At 47.8% G+C, this 21,190-nt stretch overlaps 1 protein-coding gene across 1 annotated transcript; it reads right to left on the reverse strand.

The window, feature by feature from the left end:
* Nucleotides 1-2,650: 2,650 nt before the first annotated feature.
* Nucleotides 2,651-11,583, reverse strand: Rhou (ras homolog family member U). The gene is made up of 3 exons (XM_041650420.1): nt 11,195-11,583; nt 9,796-9,854; nt 2,651-5,620 (listed from the first exon to the last, which is right to left on the reverse strand). Exons 1-3 carry the CDS (start codon nt 11,463-11,465, stop codon nt 5,165-5,167), a joined length of 786 nt encoding a protein of 261 aa, XP_041506354.1. The 5' UTR covers nt 11,466-11,583; the 3' UTR covers nt 2,651-5,164.
* Nucleotides 11,584-21,190: the final 9,607 nt, after the last annotated feature.

Below are 21,190 nucleotides of genomic sequence, written 5' to 3' on the forward strand. Positions count from 1 at the left end.
TTATCCAGAAGCTGTGGTGAAGGCTGGCATTGGACTAATGAATATAGGTCAACGAGGAATAGTCAAGGTAATTGCTTGCTGTTGGGAAACTTTGGTTGAAGGGCCAAATCCAGTTAAGCCATTTCCTTCCATTGTAGAAGAAACTCCTTTCCAGAGCAATCAAAGAATTCAGTGCCTATTGCAAGAAATCATACTGTTCTGGATAATAGAACAGCTATGAAAGAGAGAACAAAAATTTCAGGGGAGACCATAAAGCAAGTATTTTGGCAAATTTTTATAAATGAACAAAGACCAAAATTAAAAGTATGACTAGATGATGTTGTCATTGAAGGTCTGGTAGACACAGGTGTGGATGTAACAATAATTTCATGGTGCCCACATTCCTGAGAGGTGAGGTGGGTGGTTTTTGGTTGTTCAGTGGGTCATGGATATTTGTCATTGTTTAAGGGGGTTGGTTACAAGTTGTTATTGGTAATGGTCAGGAAAAAAGCTAAACAAAGGAAATTAGATTCAAGGTTCTTGTTTTGAAAAGAAAAGGGGGGATATAAACATGATAGGATAAAAGGGTAGATTATTGAATCTACTCTGAAAAAAGGAAAGATATAGATATTATTATTTACCTGGTGCAGAAAGCAAGTTATGATAGAAAGTAAATTAGGTACAAGATTTTGGACTCACCAAAATAGGATAGATAATGGAGAATTTTCTCTGAATTTGTCAAATGCAAATGGACAGACATTGTTAATGTATTTATTGCCTGAATATGTTCTATAAAGTTATCGAACTTATTCTATATAATTTTCTTATATTAGCTATAGCCTTTTTATTTTAGACAAAGAGGGGGAAATGTAGTGATATTTCTTTTGTATTTTAATAAATAGCTTGCTTGAAGAACAGAATGCAAAACGGCCACACTGGTCAGTCATAGAGCCAGGTGGTGGTGATGCAGGCCTTCGATCCCAGCACCAGAGAGGAATATAAGGCAGGTTGAGGCAGGAACTTGTCCACTTTCAGTCTGAAGATTTCAAAGAGGTAAGAGGTCTCCAGTGGCTTGACTGGTTTTGCGTCTCTGATCTTAAGCTTGAACCCCAATATGAGCCTCTGAGTTTTTATTATTCGTGCAGCAAAGAGATGTACCTAGGATTCAGGTGCAGGGCCCAGGCTCTTCTATTGCCTCACTTGCTGCACACCCGTCTTGGTCAGTCAGACCTCAGCATGTAACAGGGATCCTTCCGCCTTCTTTCCTCTTAGAAACGGCTCTGCTGGTACTTCTTGTTGCCCATCTTTTCTAGGTCATAAATCCTGAGAAGCAGCTCTGACATCTACCCTGGGGTGGACACACTGTCCCCATGATGTTCCAGGTCCCTCTGGGCTGGAGTCTAATACTCTAAGGTTGATGCTGAAGGCTGTGAAGCTAGCCTACCATTGACCCTGTGGCCACACATGGGGCGGGAGAGGTTTGACTTCTATCTGCACAGCATTCCCCACCATCAGGGTGGACTGTGCAGCTGGCACTTACAAAAGCTACAGCCTGCCAGCTGCAACACAGTGGTCATCTGCTACCAGACAACTCCAATCGTTAATCTTTCTTTTAAAAAAGATTTTATTTTTAATTAGGTGTATGTACATGTGTCTGTATATAATATGCACACTTAAGTGCAGGTGTTTGCAGAGGCCCTGCAGCTGGAGTAACAGGTGGTTGTTAGCATCTGACCTGGTCGCTGGGAACCTAACTCAGGAGCTCTGGCTGAGCAGTGCACACCCCTAACCACTGAGTCATCTTTCTAGCTCAATGACATTCAATCTTGATTCCCCTTTGGTTGGGTTGAAAAGTACCAAAATTAATAAAGGACACTTTCTGGGTTTTCAGGGGGGGATTGAGGGGAAAGGGCCACCCCACCCTGAATGCAGGCTTCGCTGTTGCATAGGTTGGGGCCCTGGAGGGAACAAAAGGGGAAGGAAAAGCCTGCAGCACACACACGTACTCAATCTGTGTTCTGGTCATCACAGGTGAATGGTTATCGCTCTAGGATCCTCAACCTTGACATTTCACCTCACATCAGGTTCAGAATAGATGGGATCTGCTAACGAAGGATTGTGACTTTTGAAACCCCGAGCTAAACGAAATTTTTCAAGTTGGTTGTGGTGGGTTTCATGTCAGAGACAAGATGGTGTGTGTCTGCTCAGAGGGTCACTTCCCTAAAGTCGTATCTCCTAGAGAGCTACACCCTCTTAACACTGTGAGATCAACTTCCAGAATCATAAAGCACATAATGTCCTTGGCATCCTGGGATGCAGGTACCCAGGGTTTCAGAGGCACCATTGCAGGTGATGGGGTCTTGGCTTCCATTTCCCTTCTTGTGTCTTATAGATCCCTGCCACATGCCACCCAGGGTACTCATCTGTGTTCACACATGAAGCTCTCGGGCCCTCAGGTTCTTCCTCAACACCGAACACCTCTGGAATCTGAAACACAGGGTGAACATGCAGAGGGTCCCAATCACTGGGCCAACCCTAGAGGCCCCAAGGGCTGTGTTGAATGAATGTGTACTAGATGCTTCCCCAAACACAAGAACGCTTCCTAACCTGTGCCAGGCCAAGGCGTGCCTAAGTTTCTGTTCTCCTGATAGAAGAGACGAAGACAACTATGTCCACAGGTCAGAGTTTATTTCATAGTGACTCATTTATAGCATTTTCAAGTACAAGATTCTGTCCAACATCTTTGACACGTGAAGACAGAAAAGCACAAGTTGGTAAGGCACCTGCAGAGTGGTGAGGCTCCCCTCTCGGCTTGAGACTTCGGGGGAGCTGCTCACATGTCTGGTGAGCAGAAAATAAAGGTATCAAAAGTTTGTTTGCACACACGATGAGGTGACAGCTTGGTGGCCTGCTACAGTGTGTATTCCAGGTGACTCGGCCTACACTGAGAGTCTGAAGAGACATGGCTACGCACACGGCTCACAGAGCACTCCCGAGACACCAGCCTGTATGTTCTGCCACTTTTCAGTCACAAAGAGAACCAACTTTACATTTCATTCAGGCACAGACTTTTAAAAATTTCTCAGCCCAAATCTCTATATTCGAAAAGTAAAAATGCAGAAAAACCTCAAGTACATTCAGACCTTATTACTCCATAGGCTGCAGTAATATATTGAAAACTTGCAGGCCAGTGTCAACCCAGAAGATTTGTGGCATAACAGCCCAGGAATATCCATTCCGGAAGGAAGTGTCCAGAACTTGGTCACACAGCATCCTTCATGCCACTTCCCGGTGGCCCAGAGGCCGGGTGCGAGGCCCCACGGCCCTGGCACCATACTTCAAGTCTGTGTTCTAAATGTTCATGTCCTTGGTCTCCACTACAATGACTTTTATTATAACATTTAAAATTAAATAACTCACTCCTCCCCACCCACCTTCTGTACACAGGATAGACGGAGCCTCCTCTTGGAGGTGGGCTTTCCAGGCAGCTAAGCACAGTAGGGCAGTAAACTCAGTCACGAGGCCAGTTACAAGCTTTTCCGTAAGTGAAGCAATGCTACCGCTCAGGCCACAGTGAGACGCGTCAGGAAAGCGTGGCTGATGTCACTGGCACTGTGCTGGAGGCTCAGTCACAAACAGTTCATCTTTCCCGGTGGTTCAGCAATTAACCTTTTCACTTTAATAAAGAAAGTCCTGGGTCCTATTCGCCAGCAGGAAGAAGTCATTGACCTGAAATATGACCTGATCTCTTTACTTTTTTTTCTATAGAAAATCATAAGGTTGACTTTTTTTAATATAAAAAAATTTTCAGACAGAAAATTTTGTTACCAGGTGGCCACAAAGAGGTACCTTGCCCAGAGCAAATGAGAAGCTGGGATTCACTGTCTGGCCCCTACGGCATCTTGGAAGTACCTACAACACTGTGAAAGAGCTCTCCTAACACAGGGCAGTCTCGGGACAGTCAGCTCTAAGACCCTCCCCTTAAAGGACAAGCGCCACAAGCATGATCTTCTGAACATCAAAAGTATGCTCATCCCACATTTTAAGATAGTTTCAAAAATGTGTAAATGAAGATAACATTCTACAAAATGATGTCTGTTCAAAAAAATGTCAAGAGGAAGGCATGCCACCCTGACACCTGCAACCACGCTTTTGTGTGTCTCAAAATTTCATTGGCAAACCAGCCACCTGTGTGTGTGTGTGTGTGTGAGCACACTCATGTGTGCATGCACACAAACATATGAGTGTGTACTCAGATGGACATTTCAGCACACTTAAGGTGTGTGTGTGTGTGTGTGTGTGTGTGTGTGTCCCACAATCAACTATGGCTTCTCTCGAGGAAGGGACCCCCTTCTTGCAAATGGGATGCTGTGAGCTTGGCGGCTTTAAGTCCCTAGACAAGAACCTCCTCTTGCTTTCCTCACCAGGACACGGATGGCCCAGTGCACAAGCCAGTCCTGAAAGCAAAGAGCACTCTCTGATCTCAACATGAGTCAGTTGCCCCCTGAAAATAATGCCAGCTCTGCACCCAGCACTTGCCTTCCAAGAGCCATGCCCACCATTTTCATAGCAACACAACTGGTCACGTGATTCAAAACAAAACAGAAAGCCTTACAAGCAAGTGTTCTCTTCAGACAGCACAATGTCAGGAGCCCGCGGGATGTTTTGGTTTAGAATCTTACGCAAGCGCGTATGACTGAATGACAAAGGGACGGGTGTGAGGTCTTCCGGTCGAGAGCAGATCTTTTCTTCAGATTTATGCGCTTACAAAAACAGGTATGGTTTGTGTGGTTTCGGAGGCGGGACCGATTCTCACCAAGTCTGGTGTGCTCGTCATTCACTGAGCACTCAGCAGCCCTTAGTCAGGAGAAGGGCACGGTCTCCTTTGTCCTGTACATTGCAGCAGAACTTCATGTAACCTAGCTTGGAAGAGCCCTTTTCATACGAATATAAATTAATCCAGAGGTCTACAGCTCTAAGTTTCCAGAGTTACGAAAAACAAAAACAAAAACAAAACAACTTAACTTCCAAATTTCTCTAACATAGTTTGCATATGGATCTCAACTCCAGTCTCCCGGACAGGAAATTAAGGACAAAGGGGCACGCTTTTGAGGGCTTGTCCTATGACCACACCCACGTGACACAAAGAGTTTCTTGCAGCTTAAACACCAGCTGCTTGCGAGGGTCAGGCCAGGCAGCAGTACTTTCTCCACCAGGACTTAGACAGGTCCCGCACCTTATCTGGGGTCCTGCTTTTAGACTTCTTCGGCTGTTGCTGGGAGTCTGAGTGCTGGATACCAGCAACAATGGCGGCGTCAAACACCTCTTTGAGGTTTTTCTGAGTCAAAGCTGAGCATTCGATATAGGAGACAGCTTTGATTTCCTCGGCGCACAGCTTCGCCGCCTCCTCCGGGACTGGCTTCTCCTTGCATTTGTCCAGCTCAATGAGCACTTTGACATCTTCTCGAAGGTCCGACTGGGTCCCAACCAGGATGATGGGGGCCTTCGGGCAGTGACACCGAATCTCCGGTACCCACTTCTCACTGACGTTTTGGAAGGAGGTGGGACTCACCACGCTGAAGCACAGCAGGAAGATGTCTGCGTTGGTGTAACAGAGGGGCCTCAGCTTGTCAAATTCGTCCTGAAATCAAACAGTACAAGGACATTACTCTTATTAGCTCTCACCACCTTAGTGAATGGCCTGAGGACCAGTGCAGTCATAGAAAGCCTCTATCTTTACAGTCAGGAGCCAGTACCTCAGACTTGTCCCTGCTGCCTGCCCTGGGACACAGGTGCAGCCTCTATAAGCTCTGAGGGACGGCACAGCCTTAACACTCCAAATGTGCTCTTTGTTCCCTTAGTGATCACGACCACCATGCCATTTGCTACAGAAACGCTTTTTCTGGCCTTCAGCCCACAGTGACCTCAACTCTCTCCTTTTGCTTTTGGAACTTGGCAACTCTAAAGGCCAGTACTCATCCCTGTTGGTACCCAAGGGCCGGCCCTGATCTGCCTGACCACAGCCGTGAAAGATGCCAATTCCTCCCGGCAGCCCCAGCGCACAGTGTGGAATCATGGTCCTCAGAAATAAGAAAGACTGAGACATGAAACTAGGGCTCCGTGTAGGCCACTATCCACAGCAGTTTAACGAACTGGTACCCTCCCTGACATCACCCACGGACACTGGTAATACAGGCTTGTCCTGGCCGCATATTCTTTCTCTTACTTCTGTTCCTTCTCTCATCTCTGCAAGTGGCTAAGTTTCCACAGTGTTTCAGACAGAAGGAGCACAGCTGTCCCGTGGTACAGAGACCTGGAGCAGGTAAATGAACATGGACGGTGTGCAGTCTACCGGCAGATTCTCCAAACACCAGACACAACAGGCACGAGGCAGGCATCCATGCCTGCATCTCCTGTCAGACATCTTCTAGAGCCCTGTGGCACCATTTCCTGCCCACAGGAAACTCCAGCTCAGCTCAGCCCAGGAAAGCTGTCGCACCAGCTCCCTCTTATCTGAAATGTGTCTGTGGCTGACATCCTCCAGCAGCCAACACTGGTGACTTCCCAAAGCAGGAAAAAGCCAAACGCTCTCAACGGTTCCCATGACTTGGCTGGCAGGTTCTGATCACCTACAGCCCTATTCTCTAGGCATCCTTCTCCAACGATGGCTGTCTCTGTTGGGGTTTCTATCACTGTGATAAACATCAGGACCAAAACAACACAGGGAGGAAAGGGTTTACATGACTTTATAGCCTGCAGTCCATCAGCCAGGGAAATCAGGGCAGGAACCTGGAGTCAGGAACCGAGGCAGAGGCCATGGAGGAGTTCTGATTACTGGCTTGTTTAGCCTGTTTTCTTATAGCACGCAGGGTCATCCATCAGCCCAGGTGTGTCACCTGGCGCAGTGAACTGGGCCTTTCCACATCCATCACTAATTAAGAAACTATACCAGGGCCCGCCCACAGAACAGTCTGCCAGGGATAGGTATTAGCTACTTTTCTATTGCTGTGAACAAAACATCACAGCCAAGGCAACTATAAAAGTAAATTTTAAAGAAGGCATTTAATAGGGTTTATGGTTTCAGAGGGCTTGCTAGAGTCCATGACGGCAAGCCAAGGCATGGTGGCAGGAATGGCTGAGAGTTCACATCTTGATCCACAAGCAGGAGGCAGAAGGGGGCACACTAAGAAATCTTTGAAACATCAATGCGGGGGGGGGGGGGGGGGGGGCGAGACACATCTCCTCTAACAGGCACACCCTAATCCTTCCCGAATAGTTCCATCAATAGCAACCAAGTATTCAAACAAACCCACTTGGAGCTGGGGGTGTGTGGGGGTGTGGGAAGTGGTATGGGGATGTGGGGGGTAATTCTCATTCAGAGAATGACAGGGCATTTTCTTAACTGAGGTTTCCTCTTCCCAAATGACTCTGGTCTGTACCAAGTTGACTTGAAACCAGTCAGCACAGGCTGCTTTCTCGGGTTAAGGGAACCAACATCTGTCTTATTTGCATTAGCCATTCTTGGTCTGAGGATCTATTTCCACTGTGGGTCAATAACCAAGTGGCCACACGAGACAACAGTTAATAAGCTCAAGGGAGAACCCAGCAGCTCAGGGTGTCTCTGCCCCTGATGAGGTCCCTATATGTGAGAGCTGAGAAAGAATGACTCCACCCACTGCCTCTCAAATTCATGGCCTCTTTTTCTTTATTATATATACATATATACAAATAACTATGTAAATGCAACCCGAGTCCGTTTGATATATTTTCTTTTAAACAGGATTTCACTGTACAGTGAGGCCCAGGCTAGCCTTGAACTCACAGTTCAAGGGCTACACAGTAGCCCAGGCAGATCTAAAACTTGTGATTCTCTTGCCTCTGTGTCCCAAATACTGGGAGTACAGGACTGAACCAATACTCTCAGTTTACTCCCTGGCTTTTAGGATATGATATGATATGATATGATATGATATGATATGAAGGGTACATTTAACTCCTTCTTAGGAATACTGAGTTGATTTTCCAACATATCCATCTCCTCTCAAAAACCCACAGGCCAAGGTTTTCGCCCTGCACTGTGCTGTTTTCCTTGAGAGCTCCTGAGAACTAGTCTACGGCTACAGGTCGACAGCAGGCACGCCCAGCTCTACGGGCACCTTTGCCTTGCTCTTTCTGGTTCATGCACTAAACCACACAGATGCCAACTCAGGACTCATCTTCCAAGGAAATCCCACCTCCTTCAGAAGCTAAGAGGGGGTAGAGACATCTGAGGGGTAGCACAGTGATTCCTGAGCCAGCATCCTAACAGCTCCTCAGTGGGATTCATGATGTCTGTGCTTTGGGGTTCAGGTTTCCTTCTCCTGTCTGGTCCTCAGGGTGCCTACAGCCACTGTACACTTCTACCCTTGTTCTACAGATGGAAAAACCCAAACTTCTCACTTTGTGTAAAACAACTCAGGGGGCATCATGCAAAAAGAGGAAGACCCAAGAAAATTGTTTCTTTGGTATTTTTCCTTGGTTTGCATGTTTTCGAAAGGCAGGGTCTTACACGGGCTAGACTGGCCCTAAATGCCCTATGTAGCCAAGGACTTTGAACTTCTAAACCTCCTGTCTTCACCTCCCAAGTGCTGAGATTTCAGGTGTGTGACCACCATGCCTGGCATTTTTGTTTTTGAGATAGTGTCTCATGCCCAGGCTGGCCTTGAACTTGTGGCTTTCCTGCTGCAGCTTCTGGAGAGCCGAGATTACAAGCATGAACAACTCTACCTGAATTTGGATGCTTTCTTTCCCACACAGTGAACATCCTGATGGGGACTGGCTCCTCTCGCACATGAACAGCTTTCCCAGCTGCATTCCACTCCATTGTTGCAGTTATCACTTTGATGATGATCCGTTAAGACAGCCTCGTCTTCTGTCTCCTTGAGGTCTAAGGACTAAGCCAGGGCCTAAGTCTGCTAGCTTAGAGCAGTGAGTAACCTGAAGGCCCTGGCTTGGGATGAGAACTGGGGGACACAGGCAGGTGATCTTCTTTAGAAGCATGGATAGTCAGAAAAGTATAGGGGATACGTCTACCCCCTGCACTTCGTCAGCTCTAGACATCATGGGGAGATAAGCTCACTGTCACTTGGGCATCCAAGTACTCACAACCACGTGACCTCGGTGACTAGATAGCTTCTGAGGCAGATTCAACCAGGCCCCAAAACTCTTCTGGAGTGCAGTGAGGGGACCCTATACCCATGACCCCTGCATCACTGCCTGGCTTTCTCTTCTGGTGCTCTGCACTCAAAACAAAACTAACCAAAGAGAATAGCCTTTCCTCCTCGGCTCCAACTTTGTCTCTGACCACCATGCCACTGCTCTAGAATCAAGGAAGACAGACGCTAATATTCACTAACGTAAGCTACAATTTCTCCCTGAACAAACTTTTAAGTATCTGGTTTATTAGCCTTGAATCAAGAAATTATAAAAGAGGAGGGGCTTCCTCTGAGAAGTGATTACAAACCATGACTGTGGTTTTTCATCTTTAGCAAAGGCCAGAAGAGCGAGAGGCATCAGAAAACCCTGTTCTGAGAAGGGTGGTTTCTGCCACTGCCTTCTCCTCTCTTGCCCAGAACAGGCAGGCCCTGTTTCACTGGCCCAGAGGGGTCCTTCTTCGCCTCCTCAGCCCCTCCCACTGCCTGCAGAAGGGCTGAAGCAGGGGTGGGCCAGCTTCCCCCAGGTTTCACAATGACCCAGTTACTAAGGGAATAGGTTGTTTGCAAACCTTTAAAAGGCTGTTTCCTTTCCCAGTGCTGAGCTGTGTAACTTGATACTGACCTGTCCTGCCGTGTCACAGAGCTGGAGTCTCACAGGCCGCCCATCTACTGACACCACAGCTTGAGGGGAAAAGAAAGAGCAAGATGATTATCTGGACATCTTTCACCCCCCTCTGAAGATTGGCAGCTCCTCTTCTGGTCCCTCTTAGTGAATTAAGAGCTTGGCTAAACCCAGTGGAGGTCTTTTTATGTACAAATGTTTCAAGGTGGGGGCTCCCTCCACCACAGAACATGAGGCAGCAAAGCCCTGACCCCTAGAAGGTGCCCCGGAAGGTTAGTGTTTCCCTCTCAAGTCTGGAAGATTAATTTTCCTGTCAACCATGTTTCAAAGGACCTGGAAATAACACAAGGTGGGGGGGGGGGGCGGATTAGGTGGGAACAAACTCTGCAGTTTTAAATCCGTGGAAACCCTCAGAGATAATTCTGTTTTCTCTTGGGAAAAAGTCTCCGGGCTTCAGGGTTTATCATAAAACTCCAGCAGTTTTGAGAACTTGTACAAACACAGGAGGCCTATCACCCTGTGTGTGGAAAAGGGCACGCCTCTCTGTCAATTCAAAGAGAGGATTAAAAAGAAAAGCTGGCAGAGGGAAGCCACTCAGGTTCTCACCAGACTCGAGGTGGGGTGAGAACAACTCCCATCCAGGAAACTCATGGAGGTTTCAGTTTAAATTAGACAATTTGTCTCTTTCTGATAGCCTTTCTGGTTGTTTAGAAATGTTTATGCTAGTAGGGAGTGGAGTGTGTGTGTGGTGATGGGGTAACAGGGAGGTTACCCCTGCACTTCTGTATTACCCATGGGGTTTCTGAAATAGAGACAGTCAGGGTCTGGCTATGGAGACTGGAGGTCAGAGGTAAAATTTCTAGGGGCAAGATTTTCACACTAGTTCTTGTGATTTTTTTAAAAAAAAAAAACTTTTTATTAAATTCCAAAAAGACTTATAAAAAAAAATCAAGATAAAGGATCGCTTTACTTTTGTATCTTTGTATGATCCATGAGCCCACCCGTGAGAACTTGCTCAGCTAAGGACAGGCTGAAAGGACTGGGCCAACCGTCAGAAACCTAGACGGCGCAGGCGGGGCTCGGGCCAGGCAGGCGCCGGGCTCAGAAGAAAGGAACGTTCTCGCAAGCCCAAGCCCTTCCCGGTGCGCCTGGCCGGCTCACCCTCGGGGCAAACCCGGTTGCTCCAGGCGGAGACCCCCTGGAACTGAGCAGCCACGGATGAGGGCGCAGGTGAAAAGAGCACCTGTACAACAGCTCGCTCCTGAATCCCCGAGCCGGGTCGATCGGACACCCCGCCGCCGCCCCGCTGTGCCGGTGCCTGGGGACCAGCGCCACCCCGAGCTCCCGGGCCGGGCTCCCGCGCCTCCCAGCCCGAGGCCGCGCCCCTCTCCGCGCTCACCCGAGAAGTTGTCGAAGGCCGTGGGGATGTACTCGGTGGGGTAGCCGTTGGTGGTATAGCTGACCACCAGGCTGGTCTTGCCCACCGCGCCGTCGCCGACCAGTACGCACTTGACGCCGCGCCCCTCGGCGCCGCCCGCGCGCCCCCGGCCCCCGGGCACCCCGGGCCCGCGCGCCCCGCGCCCCCCGCGCTCTCGGCGAGGCGGTACGGGCGGTGCCGCCGGCGGCTCGCAACGGGCGGGCAACGCGGGCCGGCCTTGCTGCGGGGCCATCGCGGGCGGCGGCCGCGAGACCAGCTGCCACCGGCGGACAAAGGCGGCGAGAGGTCCGCACTCTGCTGGGCGACTGTGCCCGCGCGGCCGCGATGTGGCCGAGCCTGCTCCGCCGGGCTTCCCTGCGACACGGGCGGGCGGGGAAAGAGGCGGGCCCGGCTGCACCTTCTGCAATCCGAGACCACAGCGCCCCCGTCTGCGCGCCGTGCCTGTGTACTACGCTGGCGTCTCGAAGCAGTACCGCTGGTCGATCTGCACCCCCCCCCCCCCCCCCCCCCCCCCGCCCAACCCACGCGGACCCTAAGCTATCCCTGCCCCTGCTTCGGATCCTCACCTTTCCCACCCACCTCTCCTGCCTTCTTCCCAAGTTCTCTCAGCCTCTCTTCCTCCCCTTGCTCCTCCAGTTACCCCGGCCCTGCCCACCCATCCTTACTGTGTTCCCCCATCTCTCCCGGTCCTTTCTCCTCCCTCTGCTCCTTCTCTCCAGTCGCCCCCTATTCTTTTTCTTCTCCACAACCTCCTTCTTGTTCAGATCCCTGTTCTTCCTCGCCCTGTTCCCGCAGCTGCCCTTGCTCCCCCACGTAAGTGTTTTGGTTTGGAAGGGTACAGTGCTTAAGCCCCCACTGGTTCAGCAGTTCCCCAGGAAGAGAGATAAATGTTCTGGCAGCTTGTCCTCTTGATGAGCAGGAGTTAAGTCAGATTACGAACAACTGTATGATTTTTCTTTTAAAATCGTTGGTTCTCATTTGGGTGCAGGACCCCCCCTTTGTTAGTGCTCCCTCTCTTTGGCATGCTGTGACCTTGTATGTACTCATGGTCCAGCAAATTTCCTTACAGTCTTTACTTAAGTGCAATTTTGGCTGCATTAGTGTCATCTAAAAACAAATAGTTTATCTTCCACTCTCTTTTCTCTTTTCTCTGTCCTTTCTGTGCCTAGCCAGGGCTCCAGACTTGCTTCGGTGTAAGAAGAGCCTTATGCTGTTAATGTGAATATTATTTTTGCCAGAAGTAAAGAGAAGTAGTAATGGCAAGAGCTAGTAAGTATTGAGTCTTGTTATGTACCCGATGTTGCATAACCACTCTGCCAAAACTAATTCCTTCCATTTTACAGTCAGGACACCCTGAAGTACAGAGACACGGTACCACTTGTTTGAGTTCCACATAGAAAGTGATGGTGGCAGGCTCTTAACTAGCGTCCCATATGCAGGTGAGACCGCCAAAGATGGTGTGGCCATTGGAATACAGAGTGGGTTTGCCAAGAGGTGAGTTTTGTTTTGTTTTTGTTTTTTGTTATTGTTGCTTTTGTTTTTCGAGATAGGGTTGCTCTGTAGCTTTGGAGCCTGTCCTGGAGCTTGCTCTGTAGACTAGGCTAGCCTTGAACTCACAGAGATCTGCCTGTCTCTGCCCCCTCACCCGAGGAGTGCTGGGATTAAAGCCATGTGCCACCACCACCTGCCTAAAAGGTCTTTAATACAGGATCCTGGTTGGCAGAAAGCAAGGCCTCAGTACTGTCAGGCCCTATAATTACAGTGCAAGCTACTTTCAGGACTGAGGTATAGAAACCTAGGACCTGACCTAAAACAACCTTAGGAGCCTGGGGAATCAAAAACCCCTCCCCCCACAATCTGAAGAACAAGAACAGGGTCTTGGAACTTGATTAGAAGCTTAGGATGCTGTTTCCTGCAGCAGGACAGACAAGGGCAGCAAAAAGGCTGGAAAGTCCGAGTTTCAGACCATCAGCCCTCTTCTGCCCTGTACCCTTGGGCCACCTGAATTCCTCTGCTCCGGGATTCAAGTAGACAGGTTTGAGTGTGCTTTCTGGCTCCTTGATGGTTGACACTACATTAATGCTTTCTTAAAAAAACAAAAACAAAAATCAAAAAAAGTATTGCTGTAATACTAACTTCTAGGCCTGTCTAGCTGCAAGCGTTTGCTTGGTATTACTGTGAGATCTGACAATATGGGTACATGATACTATGTTTCTGTAAATGTTGCAAAATGTTTTTACTTTAACAATTGTGCATTAAGCCCCTTATCCATTTTAAGTCCAAGTCTCGGTCTTATGGAGTGGCCTTGAAGTAGCTCTGAACATTGGGGGAAGCAAGCCAAGGAAAATTAGGCTGGAGAGTCATTTTATTTGTGTTTCATGAGACATAGAACCAGGAGGAGAGAGATAAAGGAGGTGGCACGGGACCACTTACTACTGGGGTCATCGGAAGCCAAGAGCTCATGCTGCTGGCATGAACCTGAGCCATTCCTGCTGGTAGGTAGTATACTTCACATCTCATTTGTGACTGCAGACACTAGTCACACAGGTGTGGGAAGAGTGGCCAAGGCTGAACTGCCACCCTCTGGGAGTCTTGTCAACTTTATCTTTCCTCCGCACTGGAGGATCCAGGAGCAAAGAGCGCTGGAACTTGCGATGGATGGAACTAGGAGTCCCACTGGAGCAGTGCTTTACAACAAAGCAAAACAACAAACAAGCAAACCCACATGCCGGTGGGTTCGGCAAGCTCAGCCCTGTCTGGTCAAAGTGTCAGGAACATGTCTGCAGGCAGGGGATACAATTGCTAAGTGTTGATCTGAATCCCGGTTTTTGTAAGGCAGCAAGCCTGTAGTTGTCTCACAAAGCACAAAGTCATGTGTGTCTGTGCTCTTCCTACAGGAAATGGATCTGGAACTTGAAGGAGTCAGAGAGTCGGTAGCTAAAAAGTTCGGGGAAAGGAGTATGTGCGATAAAGTTGTATCAGGTAAATAAGTCCCACAGAAATACGACATTTTCTGACAATTTTGTTGATGCTTTTGTTACTCATTAGCTTTTAAAACATGTAACTTATTTTTGTGCGTTTCTTACTTTAAATACTTAATATTGTATCTGATTTATTGTTCTTAATAGCTCTGGCTGGCCTCAAACTCACAGATCCACCTGCCTCTGCCTCCTGAGTGCTGGTACGAAAGGCCTGCACCACCGTGCTCAGCCCAGAACTTTAGTTCTTAAGTTCTGATCTCCACAGGGTCCTCTGCCAATTCTGAACATCCCTCCTGGCCCCGAAAGCCCCTTATGACATTTTTTATGAAACTGAACTGCGCATGTGCAACCGTGCCCTCATGGCTGATTAGGTTTCTCCAAGCTGCTAGGACCCAGGTTGGTGGTTGTTACCCATGAGGAGACACTGGTATTGTCTCCTCATGTCCTGGACACAACCAATACAAGCCCTTAGTCTCCTTGTCCGTTTTGATGCTGAGGAGAAAAATGAGAAGAAACAGTCAACATTTTTTTCTTTTTCTTTTCTTTTCTCTCTTTATTTGTTTTTAAGAGAAGATGGGGAAACCATATAAATGACCCCAAGCTGCCATCAGGGCATCCAGTGGTTTTGTGCAAAGTCACAGCTCCCAGTGTCATGGAAAAGGATTCCAACACAGGGCCCTTTGTGAGCACTGGCTCCTTACCCACCATCCCCTTGTTTATAATTAGGATTAATAAATCAAGAGCTCTCATTAGAACCATAAAATTCTAAGTGCAAACTCAATCATCAGTGTTGACTGGCAGGAAGCATTTCTGAAAGGAAAATGTCTGTATCCTTTTTACTAGTTGGGTAAGATGTGCTGTGTTGCAGTAATAAACTCAAAACTTCATTGCCTAGTTAATTTTTTTGATAGTATGAATGCACAGCAGCCCTCTAACACAGAATCTTCCCATATGATGACTTTGGGGTTCGGCCCACTCATATCTGCGAATCTCCCTTGATGATCAATGCATGTCTGTGCCTTTATAAATACATGTAGCAATGAAACAAACCAGCTATCCCGAGAAGTAAAATGCATGTAGTAAGCTATAAAATGTATGTTACACCATTCAATCAAGAAAACAACGGATAGGGCTAGGGAGACAGCTCAGTGAATTAATGTGCTTACCACTCAAGTGTGAGGATCTGAGCTCAGACCCCAGGAAAGCCAGATATGCCAGTGGTCGCCTGAAACCTCCATGTTGTATGGGTAGAGACAGGCAGATCCCTGAAACTCATTGGCTAGTCAGCCAAGCTAAATCAATAAGCTTCAGGCTCAGCATAAACCTTGTCTCAAAAAATAAATGTGGAAAGCAATCCAGGAAATACTCTCAACATGCATTTCTAGCTTCCAAACACAGGAGCACACATGTATATATACCTACTAACAAATTCACACACCACACACCATAATACACACACACACACACACATGCCACAACGAAAATGAGCAAGCAAAAATGAATCTTTCCACCATGTTCAGAAGTGAAAGAAGCCAGGCAGAGAAAAGTATGAGCTGTCCGATGAGGGGAGTGTGAAGCTCAGAGATGAGAGAAACCAGCAATGCTGGATGTTTGCGGGCTTGAGGGAAGTTGTCACATCCAGCATGGAGGTGGTCAGGAGGTTCTCATCTGAAAGATGACTTCACCCCGGTCTTCATAGTAACGCGTGTGCTCTCTCTACTTCTGGAAACCACATTATATTTCAAAATTGTAGTGGTTAGAAATACTCAAACACGTAAATCATACTAAATGGGACTTTGTGGAGAGCTGTTTGCTTTAGACCGGCACAGGGTGACTCATACGTTGTCCATTCCACGGATTAGACAATCCTCTTATCGTAAAAGTTTAATGTGATCTGAGTAACCAAAGCCCTGCTGGTGCAACGCTATTCCAGGAACACCTCTCGAAAAGTTCTGCCACACATTATGCGCATATCTAATATTTATTTTCATATGGGCATCATCTTCCACAAGTGTTATTTTAGGTGTTTGATATTTTAAACCAACCTAACTGGTTTGGCAAGATTATTACAAAAAAAAAGTAAACGGCAATTCGTGCACATAACTTCCGGTAGAAAAAAATGAAAGCCCTGGGGAGGGTTTGGAGGGACATCAGGTACACGGCCAGAGGAGACATGCTGGGCCTGCAGGCTGCAAAGCACGCTGAGCGAGCACGGCACCCAGCCACTCAGCTGGCACCTTTCCTTCCTCGGTTTTGGTTGGTTTTGCTCTTTAGGATTCCTGCCCTGGGGCCTTCCAGCTGTTCCAGCTCATCTGTTCACCCACACAAGAGAGAAAGGCTAGTTCCATTGCCTGTGTCCGTCCACAGTGTCCCTGGATGGTGTGGGGAGACACCCAACTGTCTGACCCTCCCTGCCCCACAAAAGAATCCCTCTCCCAGACCTTTATAGCAATTGATAGGCTTCCAACTCCTAAACCCTCCACAGAAACTCCCAGGCAAACACTTTCCAACTGCCAAGCCCTCCAGGATAATAAGAACTCTTAAGAAACTTCTCCTCGTTATTGCAAAACCTTGACCTCCCTTCTCTTTGCAGCCACCGTGAAGATAAGAGCAGACCAGTCAGCGATTCCCAGCAACCATGATTGTGGGCCAGAAGTTCTGAGACTCAGACTGCCCCACCTCTCCCGGGACTCTCTGTCCCCAACAAATCACTCCTCCAGATGATGGGAATGGAGGGACACCAAAGGATTTCTTTAGGATACCACAGAGTAGCCAACCCTCCCTGCTGGGTCCTCGGCAACAGAGGGAATGTATAGACACTCAGATGCTGTCTGGTCTGCCCACGTCCACCTCCGAGAAGCAAGCGGAGTCTACTGCGCCCAGGGCCAGCATTCTTGGTTGTGCTTATCCTTAAAGAATGTCCTCCGAAGCCGGGCGATGGTGGCGCACGCCTTTAATCCCAGCACTCGGGAGGCAGAGGCGGGCGGATTTCTGTGAGTTCGAGACCAGCCTGGTCTACAGAGCTAGTTCCAGGATAGGCTCCAAAGCCACAGAGAAACCCTGTCTCGAAAAAAAAAAAAAAAAAAGAATGTCCTCCGAGGCAAATCTGCTTCACATGGACTTTATAGCAGGAGAGAGTTTAGCTGACCGGGGGTCACTACTGTTAGCTGCATCACCGAGTGGAGGAACCTAACTCATGAACTGGGATCACTACATGTAAATGAGACTCTTGAGTATAACCTCACTTAGAAGTGAGGCCTTGGCTTCAAGGCGCTGGTAATTATGGAAGTCCAAAGATCCTTGTGAACTAACTGAGATCAGACAGGCCACAGAGGGCCACGGAAGTGTGAAAGGTGAAAGGAAGTCTGGATGGGGACACAGTTGACCTTTCAGGAGAGCAACTGATGGGCACAATCCTGGATCCAAACAGACTAACTCTTCCCAGATAATCCCAAGTGTATGCGTTACAGCCACCGCATCTTCCAAAGCTCGCACGCACGGATTCTGAGCCTGTTATTAGTCCTCCAGCTTTATACACTGAAGACAGCATCTCAGGAAGACTGCTGCTCTCTTTCTTCTTCTTTTTTTTATCATTTGAACCAATAACATTTTAATTATGCTGTTATAAATTTTGTATAATAGAATATCAGCACGTTTCCTTTGAAAATTAGAAAGTTGGATGATCTTGTTTGATCGTTATTCTTTCAACCAAAGAATGAAATTCACATGCCAATACCTTGAACTTCAACAGTTATTGAGAAATTGACCGACCTAAACATCCAGTTCCAGGCCGGGCGATGGTGGCGCGCACGCCTTTAATCCCAGCACTCGGGAGGCAGAGGCAGGCGGATCTCTGTGAGTTCGAGACCAGCCTGGTCTAGAGAGCTAGTTCCAGGACAGGCTCCAAAGCCACAGAGAAACCCTGTCTCGAAAAACAACAAAAAAAAAAAAACATCCAGTTCCATCCTCTCTAGCCTTACATAGGACACAATCCCTTCAATGTGGGAACCACAAATTATCAGTGGAGAAAACTGTTTCTCAGAGAGTGTAGCTCAGGGTTGTTTAGGGTGCCCGAGTGTGCAGCACACAGATTCATGAGTGCAGTCTGAAATATACGGCACAGCAAACGGACCTGGGTGAGATTGTTTATCTCGCCCCAACCCGTGTCAGTGAACACTTCTGCGAGCCTCTGTGAGCCTCTGCGAGCCTGTGCTTAATGCTGCAGAAAATGGAGTATGGCTGCATATCCAAAGTCAATAAAAACCTTTGCCTCACTGTAGGAAAGCTTCAGAAGCAATGCTCATTGGCCATAGAGTTTCTTCTGATTTTATTTTTTAAATGCTGCATACATGCATGGATACATTCACGTGGATGCTGGTGCCGCTGAAGGCCTGAAGTGTAGGATCCAGAGTCACAGTTGTGGGACACCTGACGTGGATGCTGGAAATAAAGCTCCGGTCTTCCAGCTGGGTGTGGTGACGCACACCTTTAATCCCAGCACTCGGGAGGCACAGGGAGGCGGATCAGAGAGTCTGAGGCCAGCCTGGTCTACAGAGCGAGTTCCAGCACAGCCAAGGCTACTCAGAGAAACCGGCTCAGAAAACCAAAACCAAACAAACTCGCGTACTCTGCAGAAGTATCGCCTCCTAATGTGAGCCATCTCTTCAGCCCAGCTTTTAAAATTTGTATTTGTTATTGTGTGTGTGGTGTGCAGTAGGTGGGGGAATATGTACGCCAGAGCACGCGAATAGAGGTCAGAGGACAACTTTGTGAGTCGATTCTCTACGTCTACTTTTATATGGGCTCCCGGGCTCACACCCAGATTGTCAGGCTTATGTGGCAGGTCCCCTTTTGTATCAGGATTTTTTATTGGCTGCCAGCTCACAAATGACCACAGAGACATTAATTATGAAAGCTTGGAGTAGCTTAGGTTCGTTCCTAACTGACTCTTTTAACTTAAATTAATCCATTCATATTAATTTACATTTTTCCACGTGACTCGTGGCTGTTACCTCTCCTCCTGCCCATCCTGCTGGTTCTGTGTCTCCTGGTGTCTCCACTTTTTTTCTTCCCAGAGTCCTCTTCCTCTCTGGAAGTTCTGCCTAACCTCTTCCTGCCTAGCTATTGGCCATTCAGCTCCTTATTAAACCAATCAGACACATCTTCACAGTGTAAACAAATATTCCGCAACACACTTTATTCACTAAACGATGTCCCCAGCTCTGAACACGGTTTCTAGGATATAGTCTTGACCAGCAGGACTGAGTTATAGCAATTTGCCTGTAGCACCCTAGCTGTGGGTAATGATAATGTGTTGGGCATTTGAGAACCACTATCTTAATTAGGGTTTCTGTTAACTGTGAAGAGACACCATGACCATAGTTACTCTTATAAAGAAAAACAGTTAATTGAGGCTGACTTACAGTTCAGAGGTTTAGTCCGTTATTGTCATGGCAGGAAGCATGGCAGTACTCAAGCAGACATGGTGCTGGAGAGGTAGCTGGCAGTTTTACATTCAGATCCAAAGGCAGCAGGAACAGGGAGTGAGATGCTAGGCCTGGCTAGAGCTTCTGAAATCTCAAAGCCCACCCCCTGTGACACACTTCCTCCTACAAGGGCACACCTCCAATAATGCCACTCCATATAAGTACATGGGGGTCATTTTTATTCAAACCACCACAACCACTGACATTTTATTCTAAACGTTTATAAACACACACACACACACACACACACACAATTTCAAACACAGTGACTCACACCTGTAATTCCAGCACTCACAAGGAGGAGTCAAATGGACTCTTGCGAGTTTGAGGCCAGCCTGGATTATGTAATAAACTCAAGGCCAGCCTGGGCTTTATTGTGGTAACATATGTCCATATCAAGACATCATGTTAGGGGGCTGGAGAGATGGCTCAGAGGTTAAGAGCACTGATTGCTCTTCCAGAGGTCCTGAGTTCAATTCCCAGCAACCACATGGTGGCTCACAACCATCTATAATGAGATCTGGTGCCCTCTTCTGGCATACAAACATACATGGAAGGAATGTTGTATACATAATAAATAAATAAATCTTTAAAAAAAAAAGACATCATGTTATACACTGTAACATTTTGTCAGTTTCACCTTAATGAAACCAGTGGTGGGTGAGAAAAGGGGAATTCTTTTAAATTTGCCATGAGTTTTCCTTTCTTCTCAGGTAGTGGGAGGAACTTCTCTGGTTCCCCCATTCAGTTGTATCTTTTTGGCACCCTGAAACGTGGCAGCAAGTACCCAACCTCTTCGTTAAGGAGCTGGCATTCAGAGGTGACATTTGACACAAACAGATGGACAGTGCTGGGAAAGACACCATCACACAGTAGCTGCCCCAGGGCCGTGATGTGGACTCCAGCAGCTCTGCGTGCTTGGGAAGGTGGATCCGTCTAGGGGAAGAGTTAAGAGCCAGAATCTGACAGCAGGAACTGTCCGTCTGGTCCTGTGACATTGAAGGGAGAGATGCCACCGGTAAGTGGGGACAGGCCATGGTTATGATGGGGTCAATTCAACACAGACCTGGAAGGCTTTGGAACAGATCTGAGAAGTTAGCGTGGGGTGACTTGGGTTGCTGATAGGGAAACTGTAGGGGACAAGAAGAAGCCAGGCTTGGGACCTGCCTTGAAGGTAGAGCAAGCAAGATCCCCCTGATTCCACGGGTCTTGGATTTGCACACACACAGGAGTGGGAAGGACAGCTCCAAAGACAGTGGCCTGGTAAACTGAAGCAGTTGGCGTCTGAGACAAGGAAGATATCAGCAAATAATAGTTTGCTGGGGCGATTCAGAACTTGCCTTGCACATTCAAAGTCTGGTAGTCCAGGGGGTGTCTTATTGGATATGTCGACCAAACAGTCATACACAGGAGTCCGGAGTTCAGAGAAAACTTGGTGACCTATATAAATTAAGTTTCATCAGCTGATCAACAATCATGGAGAAGGGGAA

This window comes from Microtus oregoni, unplaced genomic scaffold (genome assembly GCF_018167655.1).
Source record: "Microtus oregoni isolate MIOR12 unplaced genomic scaffold, Mior012 000004F_ref0000308, whole genome shotgun sequence".
NCBI classification, from domain to species: domain Eukaryota; kingdom Metazoa; phylum Chordata; class Mammalia; order Rodentia; family Cricetidae; genus Microtus; species Microtus oregoni.